The sequence below is a fragment of the Enhydra lutris genome, unplaced genomic scaffold, assembly GCF_002288905.1.
Source record: "Enhydra lutris kenyoni isolate GAN:26980312 unplaced genomic scaffold, ASM228890v2 scaffoldscaffold45, whole genome shotgun sequence".
In the NCBI taxonomy this organism is placed as follows: domain Eukaryota; kingdom Metazoa; phylum Chordata; class Mammalia; order Carnivora; family Mustelidae; genus Enhydra; species Enhydra lutris.
Genome location: NW_019154129.1, coordinates 9,659,505 through 9,677,431, shown reverse-complemented (window position 1 = coordinate 9,677,431; position 17,927 = coordinate 9,659,505). Strand labels below are relative to the sequence as shown.

At 43.2% G+C, this 17,927-nt stretch overlaps 1 protein-coding gene across 8 annotated transcripts in view; it reads left to right on the top strand.

The window, feature by feature from the left end:
- The window catches only part of LOC111156037 (RNA binding fox-1 homolog 1), a 600,640-nt gene that overhangs the window by 473,114 nt on the left and 109,599 nt on the right, over positions 1–17,927 (top strand). For 7 of the 8 annotated variants that reach the window (XM_022516607.1, XM_022516604.1, XM_022516609.1 and 4 more), the window contains exons 3-5: positions 3,838–3,981; positions 10,709–10,762; positions 17,414–17,506. In XM_022516607.1, coding sequence (XP_022372315.1) covers positions 3,838–3,981; positions 10,709–10,762; positions 17,414–17,506 — 291 coding nt within the window. The remainder of the gene's footprint in view (positions 1–3,837; positions 3,982–10,708; positions 10,763–17,413; positions 17,507–17,927) is intronic. The other variant, XM_022516606.1, reaches the window with a different exon arrangement.

Below are 17,927 nucleotides of genomic sequence, written 5' to 3'. Positions count from 1 at the left end.
AGCCTGGGCCAGGGTGAAGGGAAGACTCAAATCTCTCTTTAGACAACTCATCAAAGTTCCCAGTGTGACAGATGGGAGCCTGGGACAGCTCCAACAGGGACATTCTCTCTTCTTCTAGAGCGGGTGTGAGACCAGCCCTTTCCCTCGGTGGTAGAAGATGCATCCACTTACTGACAACAGCTACTTCTTCTACATGCACTTCCGGTTTGCTTGTTTAGAAGAAGATTATAGTGTGTTGAATGTGGCCTTCAAAACATATGTTCACATCCCTTTCTCTGTAAACCCATGACTATGACCTTATTTGGACAGAGGGTCCTTGTGGATGTAATCAAGCATCCCAAGACAAGATCCAGGGTGAGCTTTAAATCCTTATAAGAAGAGAAAGGCAGAGGGAGATATGAGTCCCAGACACACAGAGAGAAGAAAGCCATATGAACACGGAGACACGTGGAGAACGTGGAGAGATGGGGGGAGTGTAGCTTTAAGCCAAGAGGTCACCAGAAGCTTAAAGAGGCAAATGTGGGCTCTCCCCTAGAACCTCCAGAAGGAGTGTGGTCCTGACAGCGCCTTCACTGTAGCCTTCCAGTCTCCACAACTGTGAAGGAGTCCATTTCCATTGCTTTTAGCCACCGTATTTGTGGTAATTTCTTAGCAGACTAATACAGGGACCTAAAACTCAGGCTTGTCCTGAATATAGTTTCCCTGACAGTTCCCAGAAAAAGAGAAGGGGAACGCTCTCACCCTGATAGCAGAGTCAGTGAGGACCCTTCTGGTCCTCACCCCTGCTGTGCCCCAGGCTCCGGAGTCAGCCTCTGGACCCTAACGTGCTCCCCTGCCCTCTCCTCTCCATTTACCCACGACGTCAGAAACGCTTTCGGTTTGTTTTCCATTTTACGTGTTATCTTTAAAAATTACTTTTAATACACAGGTATTCCGACATAACAATTTGTGAGCTTTTATACACATGCCCACACTACAAAATGATTAATTGAGCGTTGTATGTTTTTATCAAAGGAAACAACGCAGAGATTTCTCCAAAGTCCTGTTTGACTAAAGATGATTAATTTTAATTTTCACATGAGCGGCATAATGCTATTAATCATTTAATATGTTTAATCATAATCTCTGTAATTCCTAATTAGGTTTATTAAGCTGAAACATCCAGCAGTTATGTACAAATCCAAATCTAAGTTTCTTTCTTGGGATGAGAAGGAGCTTGTTTTAATTTGCATTTGAACAGCAACTTCTAATCGGAGGGAAGAAACGGACTTTAAGCTGGGATCTCACTCAGCTGCTGTCTCTGCAAGTTTAGGGTCTTAGGTCAGAGGACATGACCCCAAAGGCATGGTTCAAGGACATCCCTGGGTCTTGGTTGTGTAACCGAGGGTCATGTTACCAGCAGAGAAAACACAGTTCCCTGCTTGGTTTGGGCCTGGGTGTTACAATATTGTATTCGACTATTACCTGAAAATGCAAAGTGGACCATTCATTCATCCTTCATTCATGACTTGATTGATACACTTCCTAATGCCTTTACCTGCTCAGTCAGAGGCTTGGCCTGCATTTCCCATTTGGTGGCCGTGGCTCAGCCCCGATGCTGGGCGCCAGTCCCACCACACCCCAGGATGATCTGTAAGTGCCTCCTCTTAGTTTTTATCATCTGTCCTTCCTGCCCGCTGACTTTGACACTAAGGTCAAAGTCAGAACCCGAATCCAGAACCCGATATCACCTCTGCGTCTTTGCCTGTGCCTTGCCCTCTGCTGGTAGAGCGTCAGCCCCTTCGTCTCTTCTGTTAGACATCTCCCACCAAAAACCTAACCTCCAGAACTGGCAGGGCTCCCAGAATGTCCAGCTGTGCTGCGTGTCCCTGATTTCAGTTTACTCAGCCCTCTGTGACTGACTCTGACCTCAGCCTCACCACTAGCTCTTTCCTTCTTCTTTCTCTTGAACTGAACTAGGAACAGCGTGTGCTGGGAGGACTAACCTGTATGTCCAATATATAGTAGTTGCTCAGTAAAAATGTGCCTAACAAGCAAATGGGAACCTTTCCTTTGTATGTTTCCTGAGAGAGGCTTTCTCTCTCCTTGTTTTTGACATTTTAAGGAAAAGTCACCATCACTCTAAAAAACTCCCTGCCTTCCATTTATTGAGTTCGTGTCCCAAGAACTGTGCCAGGTTGGCCTGTATTACTGCACTCAGTCTTCACAGAGCCTTGGAAGGGGTGCATTATTATTATTATTACTCATTTTCCAGATTAGAAGACCGTCACCATCCTCCTCCTTATTCCACTCCAGTAGCACAGACGAAACGACCAAGGGCAGCATTGGTGTTACCATGACGTAGCACCTCAAACTTGCAGAGGTCCTCAGAAAGGGGTTTTGACACGAAACCAGCTTGGAAGAGTAGTCTGCCAACTTCTGAGAGGTCTTGACTTCAAAATGCTATTCAGGGGGTATTAGGATGGCGAATGCAGAAGAAATCTGCCAATAAACACAAGGATTGGGGAGAAAGTCACTAATTATGGCCATGTTATTGTGGTATATGTATCATATACCGTATTTATATAAAGTATTTATATGCATATATAAAACATTTTTATATATGAAAAACATGTCATATATTTTTTTTTTCACTTGTCTCCTCTATGTCTTTATTATCTTATACCTGCCCGATTGCATGGATAGTTTTGTCCCAGTTACAGGCTTCTACATCATTTAAAAGTAGGTGAGGCTGATTCTTCCCTCATAGATTTGATGGGCTTCCACACAGGTTTTCCATTATGGTTTTGGAGAAGAAAGTAACTGATGTGGGTGGCATCAACTGCCACCCAGAGGCGATAGATGCTAATTGCAGAGAAAGTATCCAGAAGCGTCTCTAGAACCAAGAGTATGGGAATGGCTGTAATGATACCAAGTGTTAATGTGACTCTCCTGCCTGTATATTTGCCGATACAATATCGTGTTGTCCGGGCTTTTGTTTTGGCAAGAGTGGGAAGCGGAGTAATGAGTTATGCTAACAGCATAACTTTATCGACACCAATATAATCCGTAGAACGTTCTGGAGATGTTCTAGATCCACGTGGTCTGACGTGGAAACCACTAGCCATCGGTGGCCATGGACTACTTGAAATGTGGCTAGTGTGAAGGAAAAAACTGGATTTTACATTTTACTTAATTTTAATTCATTCAAATTTAAATAGCCACACGGGGTCAGCTGTAATGGCCATCACAGGCCTGCCCAACCAAGAAATGAGAAAGTAAAACCTTAAAAAAAAAAAATTAAGTCAGTTGGATGGTTACTTGGACTGCAGAACACCAGACAGCCTTCTCAAATGTTTTACTACATTTGCTAATGTTTTATCTGGACAGCTGCAATAATTATGCAGGCGTATCTTAAGATTTTGGACCCCTTTGGTTAAGGGATATACACTTTCCTACCTTTAATGATGAGGTTTTCTCTGATTGCCTGCTAAAACTCCCCAATACCTCCACACCAACTACCCCTCTCCTTGTTTTATTGTCCTCCATGATGCTCTCCTTCTACCAGTTCCATATTTATTCATTAATGAGCTTACACCCTCCTCCCCACACACCCCCTGTAAGAATTACACTCCATGGAGGCAGAGCTTGTCTGCTTTCTCACTGCTGAATCCCGATCTACCTTGGGCTCTCAGGAATGTTCAATAAATACTTGTTGAATGGATGGATGGATGACCCAGCAGCTCCTTTCTTGTCCTTGCTCCTTTGTTCCAGCATTTTCCTACCATTTCGGGGAAGCTAAAGCACTTTGGAAAGCGCACAGGTCCACTCAGAGCCTCTTTACTCTTGTCCTTTTAGCAGACAGATGACGCGGCACCAACGGATGGCCAGCCCCAGACACAACCTTCTGAAAACACAGAAAACAAGTCCCAGCCCAAGCGGCTGCACGTCTCCAACATCCCCTTCAGGTTCCGGGATCCGGACCTCCGACAAATGTTTGGCGTAAGTAGTGTGTTTCCCCTGTGCGGTGTCCACGCTGGGGGTCCCCAGAGCCCTTCCCTCCTCGTGTAAGTTCTTGGTATTTATAACATGAAGGTGAGATGTTTACGTAGGGGGAAGAGAAAGACATTTTAGATCCTAGTCTGTGGGTATATTGTGGCCAGAGTCTCCTTATGATTTTAGTCTAAATATCTTTGTATCGGTTCACCATGGCCCCGCTTTGCCAAATGGTCTTCTTCTCATTAGTAACTGGAAAATCACATGGCAGATGAGTTCCCAGATAAAGTAGCACTGAAAGAAACCCACTGATGATCCCAGATCAAGTGGCCCAGGACCCCGTGTCACGGCCGAAATAAACATTTTGTGTCCTTTGGGTTCTTCTCTCTTTCGTAGCTGCCAAAGTTCTCACGATATGCTCCTGCACACCTCACTCTTTCCCAGGCACTGTGCACTTGGATTTCAGGCAGCTTTAGCAAATAATGACTTCTGCATAAAGCTTCATCAAAAAGCAAAGCAGAGAAGGCTAAAGATTTCTTAAGTCTGACTTGCGCCCTGCCGTATAGACTCTCGCGCAGTCAGTGATGGGGATTCAGAGCTTCTTCCTGTGATGTTCTCTGTCACTGATGACGGCCTTGCCTGGCTACCATGATTGAAACACAGAGCAGGGCAGAAGCCACCGTCAACGCAGAGAAAATAGATGATAAGGTTGCTTCCTCGTGGGGTATGATGACTCGGATTCTTTTTCGGTAGGAAACCTTGCACTGTCCACCTTCAGAAGGAATGAGTTAGCCACGTCCTGGGCTCTGAAGGACAAAATTCTGACAGGGCTTAGATACCCTTAGTAGTTTTTTGTTTTGTTTTGTTTTGTTTTTGTTTCTTTTAGTTTTTTGCAAACATAGTCAGCCAATTTGCCCATGACAACCATCCCAGCGTTGACGGGAGGTGTCTGTGGATTCCGTGAACAGAGCTACATCCTTAGCATTTGACTTAGAGGAAAGGTTGGCCGCCTGGAGATTGTTCTAAGAGTTGGTGGTTGGATGCAAATGTTACAGAAGCAATAAGAAGAGGCCAAACTTTTGTGCCGAACCCTGGGCCAAGGAGACCTCATTCCCCCGATGCGAGGGGGATCTCTGGTTCATGACGCTGCGATCGTGGGGTTAGCTCGGGTGTACCTTCTCTTTCTTTATCATGCATGGTGTTTATCAGATCCACATCTGACACAGAGGCAGAGCCAGCGTCCTAATATTCAGATACCCAGACTCGAATCCTGACATTTCAGAGGAAAAGGTCAGCTTCTGCACTTTTATCTCTCTCATTTGGTAATAACCTTGAGTTGAGCCCTCTAACTTCTGGCAGAGTAGAGATACCCTCGGGCACTCTCAGGTCAAAGATGACTTTGAAAAGTGCAAAGCATTCAAAGTGAAAGTGGAGGTTAAGTGTGTATAAAGCAGTGAGACCAGGTTTGAATGATGGGCAGCCAGAGGAATTAGATTCCTTTCGCCACGTCAGGTTAGAAAGTCTTGCTCCGTGGTCCATCTTTCCTCGTCAGGTGTCACTGGGAGGTTGGCTTTGAATCTGGCCCTCTTAATGATCACCTCGGTGCTCTTTTATGGTGTCACTCACGGCAGCCCACCCCAGCTCCCAACCCCGATGGCGCTCTCCCCTCCCTGGTCTTCTCGGTTATCTTGAAAGTCACCGGAGGGCTACACAGCCAAGTCAGAGGTATTGGAAATAATCCGCAGCTGGAACTCCCAAAGACAGCATCCTGCTTGCACGGATATCTGAGCCCCTCTGTTCTTAGAGGGCGAAGGCAAGTGATACAGAGCGAGGTCTTGCCAAAGACTGAACATACGACCCAGTTATCGAACTATAATCAAAATCCACTGGTTTCAGAGCCAGTTTTTTTAAAAGTCAACATTCCTAAGCAACTGACAAGACGTTGACTTGACAAGATGATAGATACGCTTAGTATCAATTAAGAAAACGCGGCATACGTTCAGTAATATTGAAATTAATTTCGTTCATCACAAACAGCATCTGTGTTCTTTTTAAAAGTATGCAAGTTTTGTTTTGTTTTTTTTTTTAATGAGTTTCAGCTCTAAAAATTTGGGGCACATATAGATTCCTGAATTCTTTGTAATAATACTGAGGCCTCCTTGGTTTATGACCACTGTTCTGAAGAAACGGAATTTAAATACTAAAAATCTGTTCTTCCCAGCCAGACATTGGTGGTGGCAATCCCACTGTGGTTATCTGATACTTTTAGTGGCATGAGTCGCATTGAAAGGCATCTGTAAACATTCGGGTTGGCTCCCCACGCTCCGGTTGAGAAAACTAAGTGTGGTTTCTTCTTGTAGGTCTTACTTACTGTAAGAAAAGACATTTTGATTCCAATTAGGTCTTTTCCAAGTCATTTGGACATGAGATCTCTTCTCTTTTTATTGCCTTATTTTGCTATTGCCTCTTCACTTTGGCTGGGACTAGCAGCGGGGGAGGGGGGTGACTACAGAGAAACACCCTCTCGAAGATTTTTGTGTTTTTCTCCTTTGTCTCTTTTGTTAAAGGCGGCCATGGGGATTTGAAACCCAAACCGAAACGAGACAAAAAAGGAAGCTTCTTTCTCCAACTGCCTAAAACCTAGCCGTGTTCCTGACAACTTTTGGAACTATTAATAATTCAGCTGTGAAGTTTGCGATTTCTGCAGGCCTAATGGCCACCGCAGGTGCCTCACGGTTTGTTTTTCATTCATAGCTTCAGGACCCGTTCACTGGGATTCTGGTTACCCTTCTCCCACCATGTTCTTCAGTGCTTGACATTTTTTGCTTCCTCCTCCCTGGGAAGCATTTGTTCTAGTGTTTGGCATTAAATTTTCTAACGATGCATAGATTTTCTTTCCTTCCTTCCTTCCTTCCTTCCTGTCAAGATGGAACATTCTTTGGTCAAGAAGTTATGTGCGCACAGTGGTGCCAGAGTCTTCTTACAACCTCAGTTGGGGGCGTGAGTGAACAGATCAAGGGCATTGGCTCTGGATGTTTCCCTGAAAGAAACGTTGGTTCTGGCCTGACGACTTCCTTTTTGAGCTCTGTCCTCATGTCAGGGAGCATTCACGAGGGTGGGCATCCTTTATGTTTAAAGTCTTAATGATCCCATGAAAGGAATGTGGGTGGATGTCTACCAGATTGAATATAATGGCTTGCTCTTGGACAGAATGGTTCTTTAACCTAACGTTTAAAATTTACACGTATCTGGGTTTGGGGTGAGAGAGGTGCATATGCTATATCCAGACCACTGACATGACACATTGCATTATAGTACTGTTTTCAGAAGTAGTGGCTCATGGAGCATAAGATTCAAATTTGCACAACACCCTTGTTGATGTCACAGCCTTGCTTTTGATACAGACCCTCTGGACATGAATAAGATCTACAGAAGTCACTCATTACTGTCACCCCAAAACAGACCACATGACTTCCAGAACATACAAAAGAAGCTTTCATGATCACCTTTTTAGGAATAACATAGAGATGCCTGCATCTTTGGCGTTAATGCCAAATTCTATGCACTGTGCTGTTATACTAAGTGAAGCATTCCTTTTTTTTTTTTTTTTTTTTTTGGACCTGGCTTGGTGCCTCCCATCTTTGCATTCCAAACAGGAAGCCAACCCTACGAAAACTGAGATGATACCTTTTCTTTGCCTCTGTGTGCGCTCTTTGAACTAACCTTTACTTTCACATTTTATGCTGTATCCACTGAACATCTTCCACAGTTTTTCAGAGAAACATTATTTGATCTGAGAATGTCTCAAAATGCCTGGTATGTATTTGCCCCGGCGCGTGCCTAGAAGCCTCCGGATTTTATTCTTGAAACCGCCACTGAGACACCTTGCGTACGTTCTGGGACATTGTCGAACGTGGCTGCACACGGGCGTTGAGCAAAGTAATGCGAGTTAAGTCTGCGAGTCATGTCTGTTTAGACAGAACATGTGCCAGCTGTGTTTACATCATTAGTCCCAAACTTCCCAATTAAACTGTTGATACTATAAATACAGTACACAACTGTCTTAGGAGTGGGGCTCATATCTGCGTTCTTCTCACTGCTCATTTTCCAGACTCTGAGAATCATCCGCCCAGTGGCAACTGCCAAGAGGCAAACATTTGAGACCATTTCGGGGCATATGGTGTCATTGTTTCATTTAGGGAATGACACATGCTAGGGTTACTTCTTGACGGGTTGGTTCTGTCTCAACCAGATCTTGTTTCAAAGGGAGTGTTGTCGTGTTGCCTGCTTAGAGAATGTTCCAGAGGTGACATTGGCTTCGCGGTTTGGGCGGGTCCTCCTCAAGTTTCCCTGTTCATAAACATGTGTGCTTTCACGCTCTTAGGCTCAAAATAAATGTGATAACATTGACGTGGACTGAATATTGTAAGGAGGTCCTATCGAAATCACTGCTTCTGAGGACTTCACATGTTGGAATTTTTACTATGAAATTCCGTTCACCTTTCAACGGCAAATCCCCCATTTCCCAAATCTGAAAGTTTTCTTCTTCTATTTTTAACGGCTTTCTCTGCCCAAATCTAGAGCACTGAAAATGCTCTGTAGAAGATATTCTCTTGACCCAAAGGACATTAGAGGGTCCACGAATGACAGGGTGAGTTGGTGTTTGCATCGTACCTGCTGGCAGTGGAGCCCTCCCCTGTCCTCTCGGAGCTGGGCTGCTTCGTTTCTTCCTGCCCTTGTCTGTCTCTGGGAAGATGAAAAGCATGTCCATCCGCTCGACAAGACCGATTCAATCTGCAGTGCCCTGACCGCGTCCGTATTCTGAAGGATGGGCACATTTCCATGACTTAGCTTTGGGTTTCTTTTTTCTCCTAGGTCAGAACATCTTTTGTTTCAAGGTTTTGAGCTATTTTTCTTCAACTGGAGTGTGCCTCATTTTTTCTCCCCCTGTCTTTCCAAGAAAGCTAGTTTTATTCCAGAGGACAGCTTCTCTCTGTTTCAAAAAAAATTTTTTTTTTCTCAAATCTTAGTAGGACCCTCTTAGCACTTACTCTCAGGGTCCTCCCTACCCCATATCCTGTGACTGAAGCTCAGTGGTCAGGGGGGCTGCCTCTGGTTCTCTGTGTTCTAACCATTTGTTCCTTTTCTGTCCCTCCCAACCACTCTGGCCTCTGCAGCATGGAGGTTGTTTACTGCTTTCCATCTGGGGGAGAGAGACAGAGAGACACAGACTCTCCTCAGGCAATAAAAGATTTAAAAAAAAAAAAATCTAGGCTGCAGAAACAAATAGAATAATACAAAAGCTCAAAGTAAAGGAAAAGGAGAATGAACATATTCCTTCATGTGATTCTGTTTACTTTTTAATCACTGAAATGAGCACTTGCCCTCATTGCGCATCAGGGTAAAATTCCCCTCGTAGTTTTCCTGGGCCACGTCACACAATGTTAGGACACCAACCCATGGTATTTCATGCAATCTGTGAAAAAGGAAAGGACTCCAATGTCAGTGGCAAAGGACCTTGGACTATCAGATGCTTCTGGTTTCAAGGGTCCATGTTCCCTTATTTTTAAAGTGTGGATCACAAATTACTTGATGTGCCATTTCTCACTAGGACTACAAGATTGAGCAAATAAAAAAAAATACAAGATGACAATAGCTGAATTAGAATTTTAGATAACATTTTTATTAAGTATAAGAGTGTCTTAAATATTGCAGGGGATGTAATTATCCTGAAAGATTTGAAATTTAAATTTAACTAAGCATCTGTAATTCAGCTGGCTGCCCTGTTTGTAATCTGAAACCATGTTTCCAGGCTCAAATATGTCGAGTGGCTTTCACTTCTTGTAGAGCCTCTTCCTGCTAATTGTCTAAAATCTATCTGTTTGTTTAACAAAATGGAGAATCATCTTGAGAGAAGTACATTTCAGCCTCAGGGCTAATCACAACTATGCTGGTGTCTTGATTATGATGGATGTCCACATGGTGGATCTTGCTTTCATCTGTTCATACTTGATTTCCTGTACATGGCCTGGCTCTTCCTGTAGCTTACACGGGGGCCACGGGCCACCGTCCTCACCATCAGACGCCATGTGGACATTTTACCATTTAAAATCCATCATCAAGGCTGCTTCTGCCAGTGGCTAGCGGAGTAGGCTCTGAGAATCAGTTTATACACCAGCCAGTTTTCATCTTTGCTGCTCAGTGCCTGGGAAAGCAACTGTCCACACCAGAAGAAAGAAAAAGAGAAGGGCACCTGGGTGGCTCAGTGGGTTAAGCCTCTGCCTTCGGCTCAGGTCATGATCTCAGGGTCCTGGGATCGAGCCCCGCATCGGGCTCTCTGCTCAGCAGGGAGCCTGCTTCCCCCTCTCTCTCTGCCTGCCTCTCTGCCTACTTGTGATCTCTCTCTGTGTGTCAAATAAATAAATAAAATCTTAAAAGAAAAAAGAGAGAGAAAGAAAGAAAAAGAGAACTACCCACCTGATACACATTTTGCACAGGCCCATACTATGACCGCTCACTTGGTGGGGTATCCAATAAAATAAAAATCATACGTATGCTTGTGCTTTCTCTTGGTTCAAGCACATCACTAAGGATGAAACAACATAAAGTGTCCACTCCTGATACTGAAAGAGAAAACAAAGAAACAAACTCGGACTTGGGGTTCAGTTACCAATGTGCATAATCTGATGTCCTCCATTTCTCTTGCTTATAAAACATTTCTATTTCTTTGCAGCAATTTGGTAAAATCTTAGATGTTGAAATTATTTTTAATGAGAGAGGCTCAAAGGTAAGCAATTTAATTTACTTTAGGATTGTTTACCTTATTTTTAAACGTTTGCTATGGATAATGGGAAACAACTGCACTGTTTTAATTAGCACATTGTGAAAATACACTTCAGTGGGAATTCCTTTAGAGACCTCCTCCAGTTTCCAAAATGGGGGGAAATGCATTGGGTTCAGTTTAAATGTATAAGGGGGTAATTTAAAATTGCTGTTTTATACCTATCTATTTATCTATCTATCTATCTATCTATATATATATATATATCAAGTTTCCAGAGGAAAATTACCCATGCTTAAAAAATAATGTTGTTGCTACATTTTTGTTTTTCAGTGATAATTATGTTCTTTATATTAAAAAGTGAGTTGATAGTCTCATGCGCAGGTAAATATGTGATTATTCTGTATTAATAAAGTGCAGTTATTTTCCTGGGTTGTAGGGGAGAAAATTTCATATACACCAACCTTTTGAATATAATTGGATTCATTAATATGTTTGCCACTCCCCATTTTGCAACTTGCCATTGCTTTGAATTCGTTTTTGGTTTTCGGTTTTTTCTGTAGGAGACCAATTTCTAAGTCAATTTTTCCAGACCTAAGCATGTTAGTAAAAATCAGGGGTTATGTGGAAAGGCTCCAGCACCTTCAGCGTGGAAATATGTTTAAGAAGAAAAGGCCCAGCTCTCTCAAAGCATCCCGTCTATCAGAGGTCATCAAAATGCAGACCCCCCAAGCAGCAGCACTTAGGAACGTACCAGAAATGCAAATTCTCAAGGTCCAACCCAGACCTACCGAATCAGACACTCAAAATGGGAGCCCAGCGATCTGTGTTTTAACAAACCTTCCAGGCCTGCCGTTAAAGTTATAAACACTGTGTTTGCCTGTTTTAGACAAACGCCAACGCTTCATCTAAATGCAAAATGCCCCTTTGCCCACTGGTGTTTTGTGGTGGCGAACGTGTCCTCATCCCACCTGCGTGCACAGAAAACTCCAGGGCTCCCTCAGAATCTCCCTTAAGGAAGGCAGTGCGTTAGGCTTAATAGCAGATACTGAGTGGTAAGCATCCTGTCGGAGGACCCCGAGATTGACCTCAGCAGCCAGAAAGTGACCACTTTCAATAACTCTGCCCAATTTCCAGGGTACCAGTCGCCAGGCTGGCAGGAATTCTAAGCTCCCTTGCATCCTCAGACTGTGCAATTGGTATTGGGACAGATTGCTTATCAGATACAGAGAGATACTGGATTTAGCCCCGTCACTTTCCTCACGAAGGCAATTTGGGACAAGTCCTTATCCAAGAGGGTTTATGAGAAGAACTGGTTTTCTCTAAGGGAGCAAGTGCTACCCCTCCTGGGCATAGCAAGCACCTCCTTCCCGTGAAGCACACAAACCCATGCATTATTCCTTCGGTAGTCTACGCCCTTTCCATCCTAAATAGGATGATACAGCTTGATGTGAGGGAAGAAAATTCCAGTACTCTCCTTTCCGTGGCCAAAATGATGTCGTAATACGCTGCATGAGATTAAAAAAAAAAAAAAATCATTATACTCTCTAGTTCTGCCAGTGCAGGGGTCTTCTCCCCAAATTTCAGATACTTTAGTTATTTTTATATCAGTGGTGTGACCTCTAGGCTGGGGGAAACATAAGTTCATTTTCTTTCTGCTCCTTAGTTAAAAATCATTATAGAAGCTGTTTCTATACCTTGCAAGGCAAATTGCATTAAGAAAAAACATGCCCAGGGGCACCTGCCTGGCTCAGTTGGTAGAGTATGCAACTCTTGATCTCGGGGTTGTGAGTTCGAGCCCCACGTTGGGAGTAGAGATAACTTAAAAATAAAATCTTTTTTTTTTTAATTTTTTTTTTAAGATTTTATTTATGTATTTGTCAGAGAGAGTGAGCATAGGCAGACAGAGTGGCAGGCAGAGGCAGAGGGTGAAGCAGACTCCCTGCTGAGCAAGGAGCCCTATGTGGGACTCGATCCCAGGACGCTGGGATCATGACCTAAGCCGAAGGCAGAGGCTTTAACCCACTGAGCCACCCAGGCGTCCCTTAAAAATAAAATCTTAAAAAAGAAAAGAAAAGAAAAATTTGCCTAGCTTAACTAATCCTTTTCACTGAGGCCTGATGCATTCTTGGCAAAATCCTAGATGACCCGGAATGTTGACCAACTCTCTTGTAATCCTGAGTTTGTGGCGCTAATGCTTTTAAAGGTTGTTGTGGTTTTGTTGTTGTTGCTTTTTTTTTAATTTATATTTATTTTATATTTTGTTTTGCAACTTTTCCCAGTTGGAAAAAGCTGTTTAATTCCTTTCGAGAGCTGTTTTGGGACATTAGAAGAGTATCGTTTGCTATTTTGAAAGTACAATGGAGGAACTATTTTTAATCCCTCTTCCGTCATTGCCACGATTAGCCTGTCTCTGGGGCTTTAGCGGTGAAGACCGTTTAAGTTTGCCTCATCCAGCGACTGACTTTGTGAACCTTCTTTTTACTTTTGATTAGGAGACATCAAGAATAGCCTGGGTGGGTAGGCTCCCTCGGAAAGAGGCGTTCTGGCAGGTGCTGGGGGCTGATGGTTGCAGTGTGAGTGGAGTGTCCTCGAGACAGTCCTTTGGAGGAACTGCTAAATGGGGACAGCCACTCACCCAGGGATATTTTTCAGACTTGACATTATCCTCTGCAGGAAAGGGCCTTATTTAAAGGGACATTTCCATTTAAATGGTTAAGAAACCTGAACCACTGTTACGACCTGGTGCGCGTCGTTTGCCACAGGACAAGCAGCCAGGAAGCAGGTGGGCCCTCAGAGCCAGAGCTCACTGTCTGGTCATTCTCTTTGGAGCTGGTCCCCGAGGCAGGTCACTCAGTGCTCACAGAGTATGGCTGTGTGTTCTGGGTGTTTGGTGTGTGTGTGTGTGTGTGTGTGTCTATGTGTGCATGTGCGTGTTTGCACATACCCTATTAAGATACAGGTAGTATCTGTGTTATCCTGAGAACATCTACCATAAATAGCTCCTGGGCACATGGATAGCAAGTATACAGGGAAGCCACATTTTAAAAAGACACAACCGACTTCAAAAATGAGAATTTGATAGTATTTAGGGGTAAGAGATCCTATCATTCATTTTTCCTTTTAGGAGATTTAAAAACATGTTGTTGAACTCTGAAATGATGTATGTGGGGGATACAACCAGAGAGAGCTACTTCTTAATATACCCGGGAAATAGTCTGATCTTTGATTCAGTAGATGATTTGTGAGGACTAGTTCCCTCCTTGGGACAAGAAGATGGGTGAATCCATGGTCAGTGAGACCGAAGCGGTCCTCATAGACTTTCCTGAGTGGTGGGGGAGACGAACCACTAAGACCAGCCACGGTCAGGGTGCAGGCCGTGCTCTATGGCAAGGGAGCGAGCAGGCAGGCCAAGACTGTTAGGGGTGGGAAGGCTTCTGGGAAGAAAGGGCATTGAACCTGGGAGTGAACATTCTCCACCCCTCTGCTGAGGTGAGCTCCGGAAGCAGTGCGTCTCCTGCAGCAAAGAGCACCTGGGCCGTGCTCTGTGCACCCTGTGTGTTCTAGAACGTTCAGGGTTCCACATCCAGCATTGCACCCAGCTCCTGAGCTCTCAGGCCAAGTCCAGAATGTGCTTCTTACGTTCCCCTTCTTAAGGCTGACATAAAAATATTCAGAAAGTTTTTAAGAATTCCAAGTTGTGCTTTCCTGGAGATAGAATTCTGACCTTGAGGCAGGAAAAAGGAAGTAGCCTCAGCACCGATTTCAAAGAGTGGCCCAGCTCCTGCACTTGGCAGAGAGGATATCTGAAAATGGCCAGGTAACTGGTTTCACCCTCCAGATGAGAATTCCAGTGATCTTCTGGCCATATCCCTTCTTGCCTTGTGGAGGAGGAGGGGGTGACTGTCCAATGGAAGAGGTAGGATAGTCCCTTTGATATTTGGGGCCTACGTCTGGAGCAAGCACTTCTGCATTCAACTTTCTAGAATCTCAACTAGTCATCTCACCAGCTGGAAATAAGAAATAATGAGGACCTCAAAAACAAAAAGCAAACAAAACAGAGAGAAAGAGAAGTGTAGCGGAACATGAGAGTAAGAATAAGAAGAATTCTTATATGTTATCTGACTTCAAAACAGGGTAAGAATTTGGGGATATAGTGAACTACTTGCTATGTGGTTTATGAACTTATGGGATTTTAGAACCTATTTCTGGCTCCACTTTCATGTCTCCCTGATGCCCACAGTGCAGATTTTAGGCCAGTGTGGTTTGCCCTGGGGTCAGAAAAGAATCACGATGATGTGATTCTTTGGGTTGACGTTGGGTGGGGGAGTTAAATGTCCCCTTTCACTGGGCTGTGGTACTAATGCCTGGTGCCCGTGGATGGCAATGATGCCACCAAGCCTTCCATCCGTAAGACTCCAACTGTGAACTTTCTTTGCTTTCCTTGTGAGAGAATTGCCCCTGTTGCAGCCAGCATCCTTATTTCCTTTATTTGTTAGTTGTATGAGATTCTGTGCGTGCCAGAGAGTTTGATTTTGAGGAGACGGTAGCTATACGCCCAAGATCCAAATCACCACGTCAGACAGATGGTCACCTCCGAAACTCACTCCACTGAGTAGGGTGCCCATTGGACATTGTCAATGAAATAGTCTGCCTCATACAATGAACTGGAACTTGCCTTTGATGGTGCTTGGTAATAAGAGAGGCCATGGAAACGCAGCTGCTGGGGCACGCTGTAGCCTTCTCAGCAGACAGATGTCTGGGCTCCGCTCTGAGATTCTGATTGGGTAGACACATGGCAGCGTCCAGGAATCCTAATGTTCATATGCTATGCCCCCACTTCCTTTCACTGGGCAACCAAGTTTGGGACCCTCTGACCAAGAGTCAGCACCATTCATGGAGCAAACCCCTCAAATGCTGTCTTCAGTCCATTAAAGAGCTGTTACTGCACAACTCACCGGTTGGGCTACTTGGACACTTCACATGGGCATACCACAAGCGATGTCCGAGACAAAGTTCTTCTGTTATGGAGCATAAAGTCTTATACTGGTCGAATCATCCAGACCCGTCCTCATCTCAGTTCCTCATAGTGGGTCATATTATCGAAGACTTCTCAGTCCAGTCCTCCAAAGTAAAGCTGCTTATTTTTTCTCTATAGAATTCTGTAGCATAATCATTTAATTTAGCTTGGATCCATCCCCGGATGGGATCTCCTATAGATGAGCCCACGTTGACTTTGGAAAGTTCTCTCTTCAGGCAGACCTTGGGCCAGCACCTCTCTGAATACCCCAAGCTTTGGAAATCTCTTCAGCAATGTAGCGAGGGGTTGGGTTAGCATTAGTAGCTTGACTACTTGTTATTTGTAATTACTGTCCCTTTTATCAGTGAGACTGAATGTCAGACTGTCCCAACTAAGCTAGAAACCGACATGCCCCTTTACTGAAGTTTACCCCGTTGCAAATAGGAGTCCCGACACATTGCATTGTTTCACCAGAACGAGCTGGGCAAATTTACACTGGAATGGTTTCAAAAGGTTGGTGTATATTTCTGAACAAGATGTACAAATATTTTTAGGGGTTTTAAAAATAATGTGTCATATTCTCTGTACTCTTCTTAGGAACAGTGTCAGTGAAGGAAAAAAGGTGGTTTTTGACAATGTGACGTTTAGTGGGGTTGTTTTTTGAGGCTGAAATATTAAAACAAAATATGCCAGTGGCGAAGGAAAGGGTCCATTATCTATCAGTAAGAGAGGTAGCGCCCAGAGTGTTACTGCGAATAAGTCTCTTAACTGAGCTCCTTTATTTTCTAACTGTTGACTTGACAAGTGAATATCAAGATAATGTCTTAGAACGTTACGATACATGCATACGTTTCCCTTTTCAGTTAATGAAGTTAGCCTGGAAAGTTGACAAGTTCAGAAGCGTATATGTTTTTGAGGGGCGGGGGAAGTATTGATATAAAAAAGGGCAACTTGAACTCTTTGCATTATTAATCAATTGATGTTTATTTCAATTCATTTCATGTGATTATTTTGTTTATTAGATCGAAGAGGTTAAGATTTATTATGAAAAAGGTCTTTCCTTTTTTTTTTAGGCTTCTAATTTTTATTTTGAGAAGTTAAGGCTGTAAAATTGACAAATCTGAATAACCCTAAAATTGCATGAAGAAGAGATGTTCTTAAGACCACACGGCATGACTCTGTAGGCAATGTTAGAAGATTTTGGCATTCATTGTTGAATTCCGTGCACACGTTTTATTTTATTTTATTCTTAATTTGCATGTCAAGAAAGTGGTTCCCTTTTTTTTCCTCGTTATTTCATTTTCTTCTCTGTGAAGACACTGTAAATTTATTTTGATCTCATTTTCTTTCCGTTAGACTTATTTTCTTCTGTAGTGACATTTAGAAAGGTATTTTTGGTATCATTCTTTGAATTCTTCAGGGGTTACAGCTAACTGGTGACAGAAAAAAAAAATCTTGTTCACATTTGTCGCTTACTTATTGCACATCTTTGTATTCTTATAATTTCTCTAATTTGCATGTTACAGAACTGAAGCCAGGACAAGAAATAGAAATTAAAGCGAGAGAACGTTACACAGTGGTCGTTGACTGGAATAATAATGTGCATGTTGTTTTCCCCTTCTCCCTCCTGCATGCAGGGATTTGGTTTCGTAACTTTCGAAAATAGTGCCGATGCGGACAGGGCGAGGGAGAAATTACACGGCACCGTGGTAGAGGGCCGTAAAATCGAGGTGCATGTTCAAAATATTTTCCTTTACATCTTCTTTATAAATGTCTGCTTCACGCTCATTCGTTGTTCCAGATGCATCATCGTGTCTTGTATGTGACCCCACTCCCTTCTCATTGTTTATATATATATATATATATATATATTTATATTTATATATAAAAAGGAAAACTGGCCTTACTTTTTTTTTTAAATTTTACTTTATTATGTTCTTCTTATTACTGATGAAAGGTGAATGGCAAAAGTGAAACAAAAGAAAGGTTACTCTGAAATTTTTTTTTTCCTTGATTTTCTGTGTTTTATGAGCAACGGGTGCAGTAGGTTCCAAACAGTGGAGACAGTATGCAAAACAAAACAAAAAAACAGAGCAGTTTCTTTTCTTTTTTTTCTTTTTCTTTTTCTTTTTCTTTTTCTTTGTTCCTTTT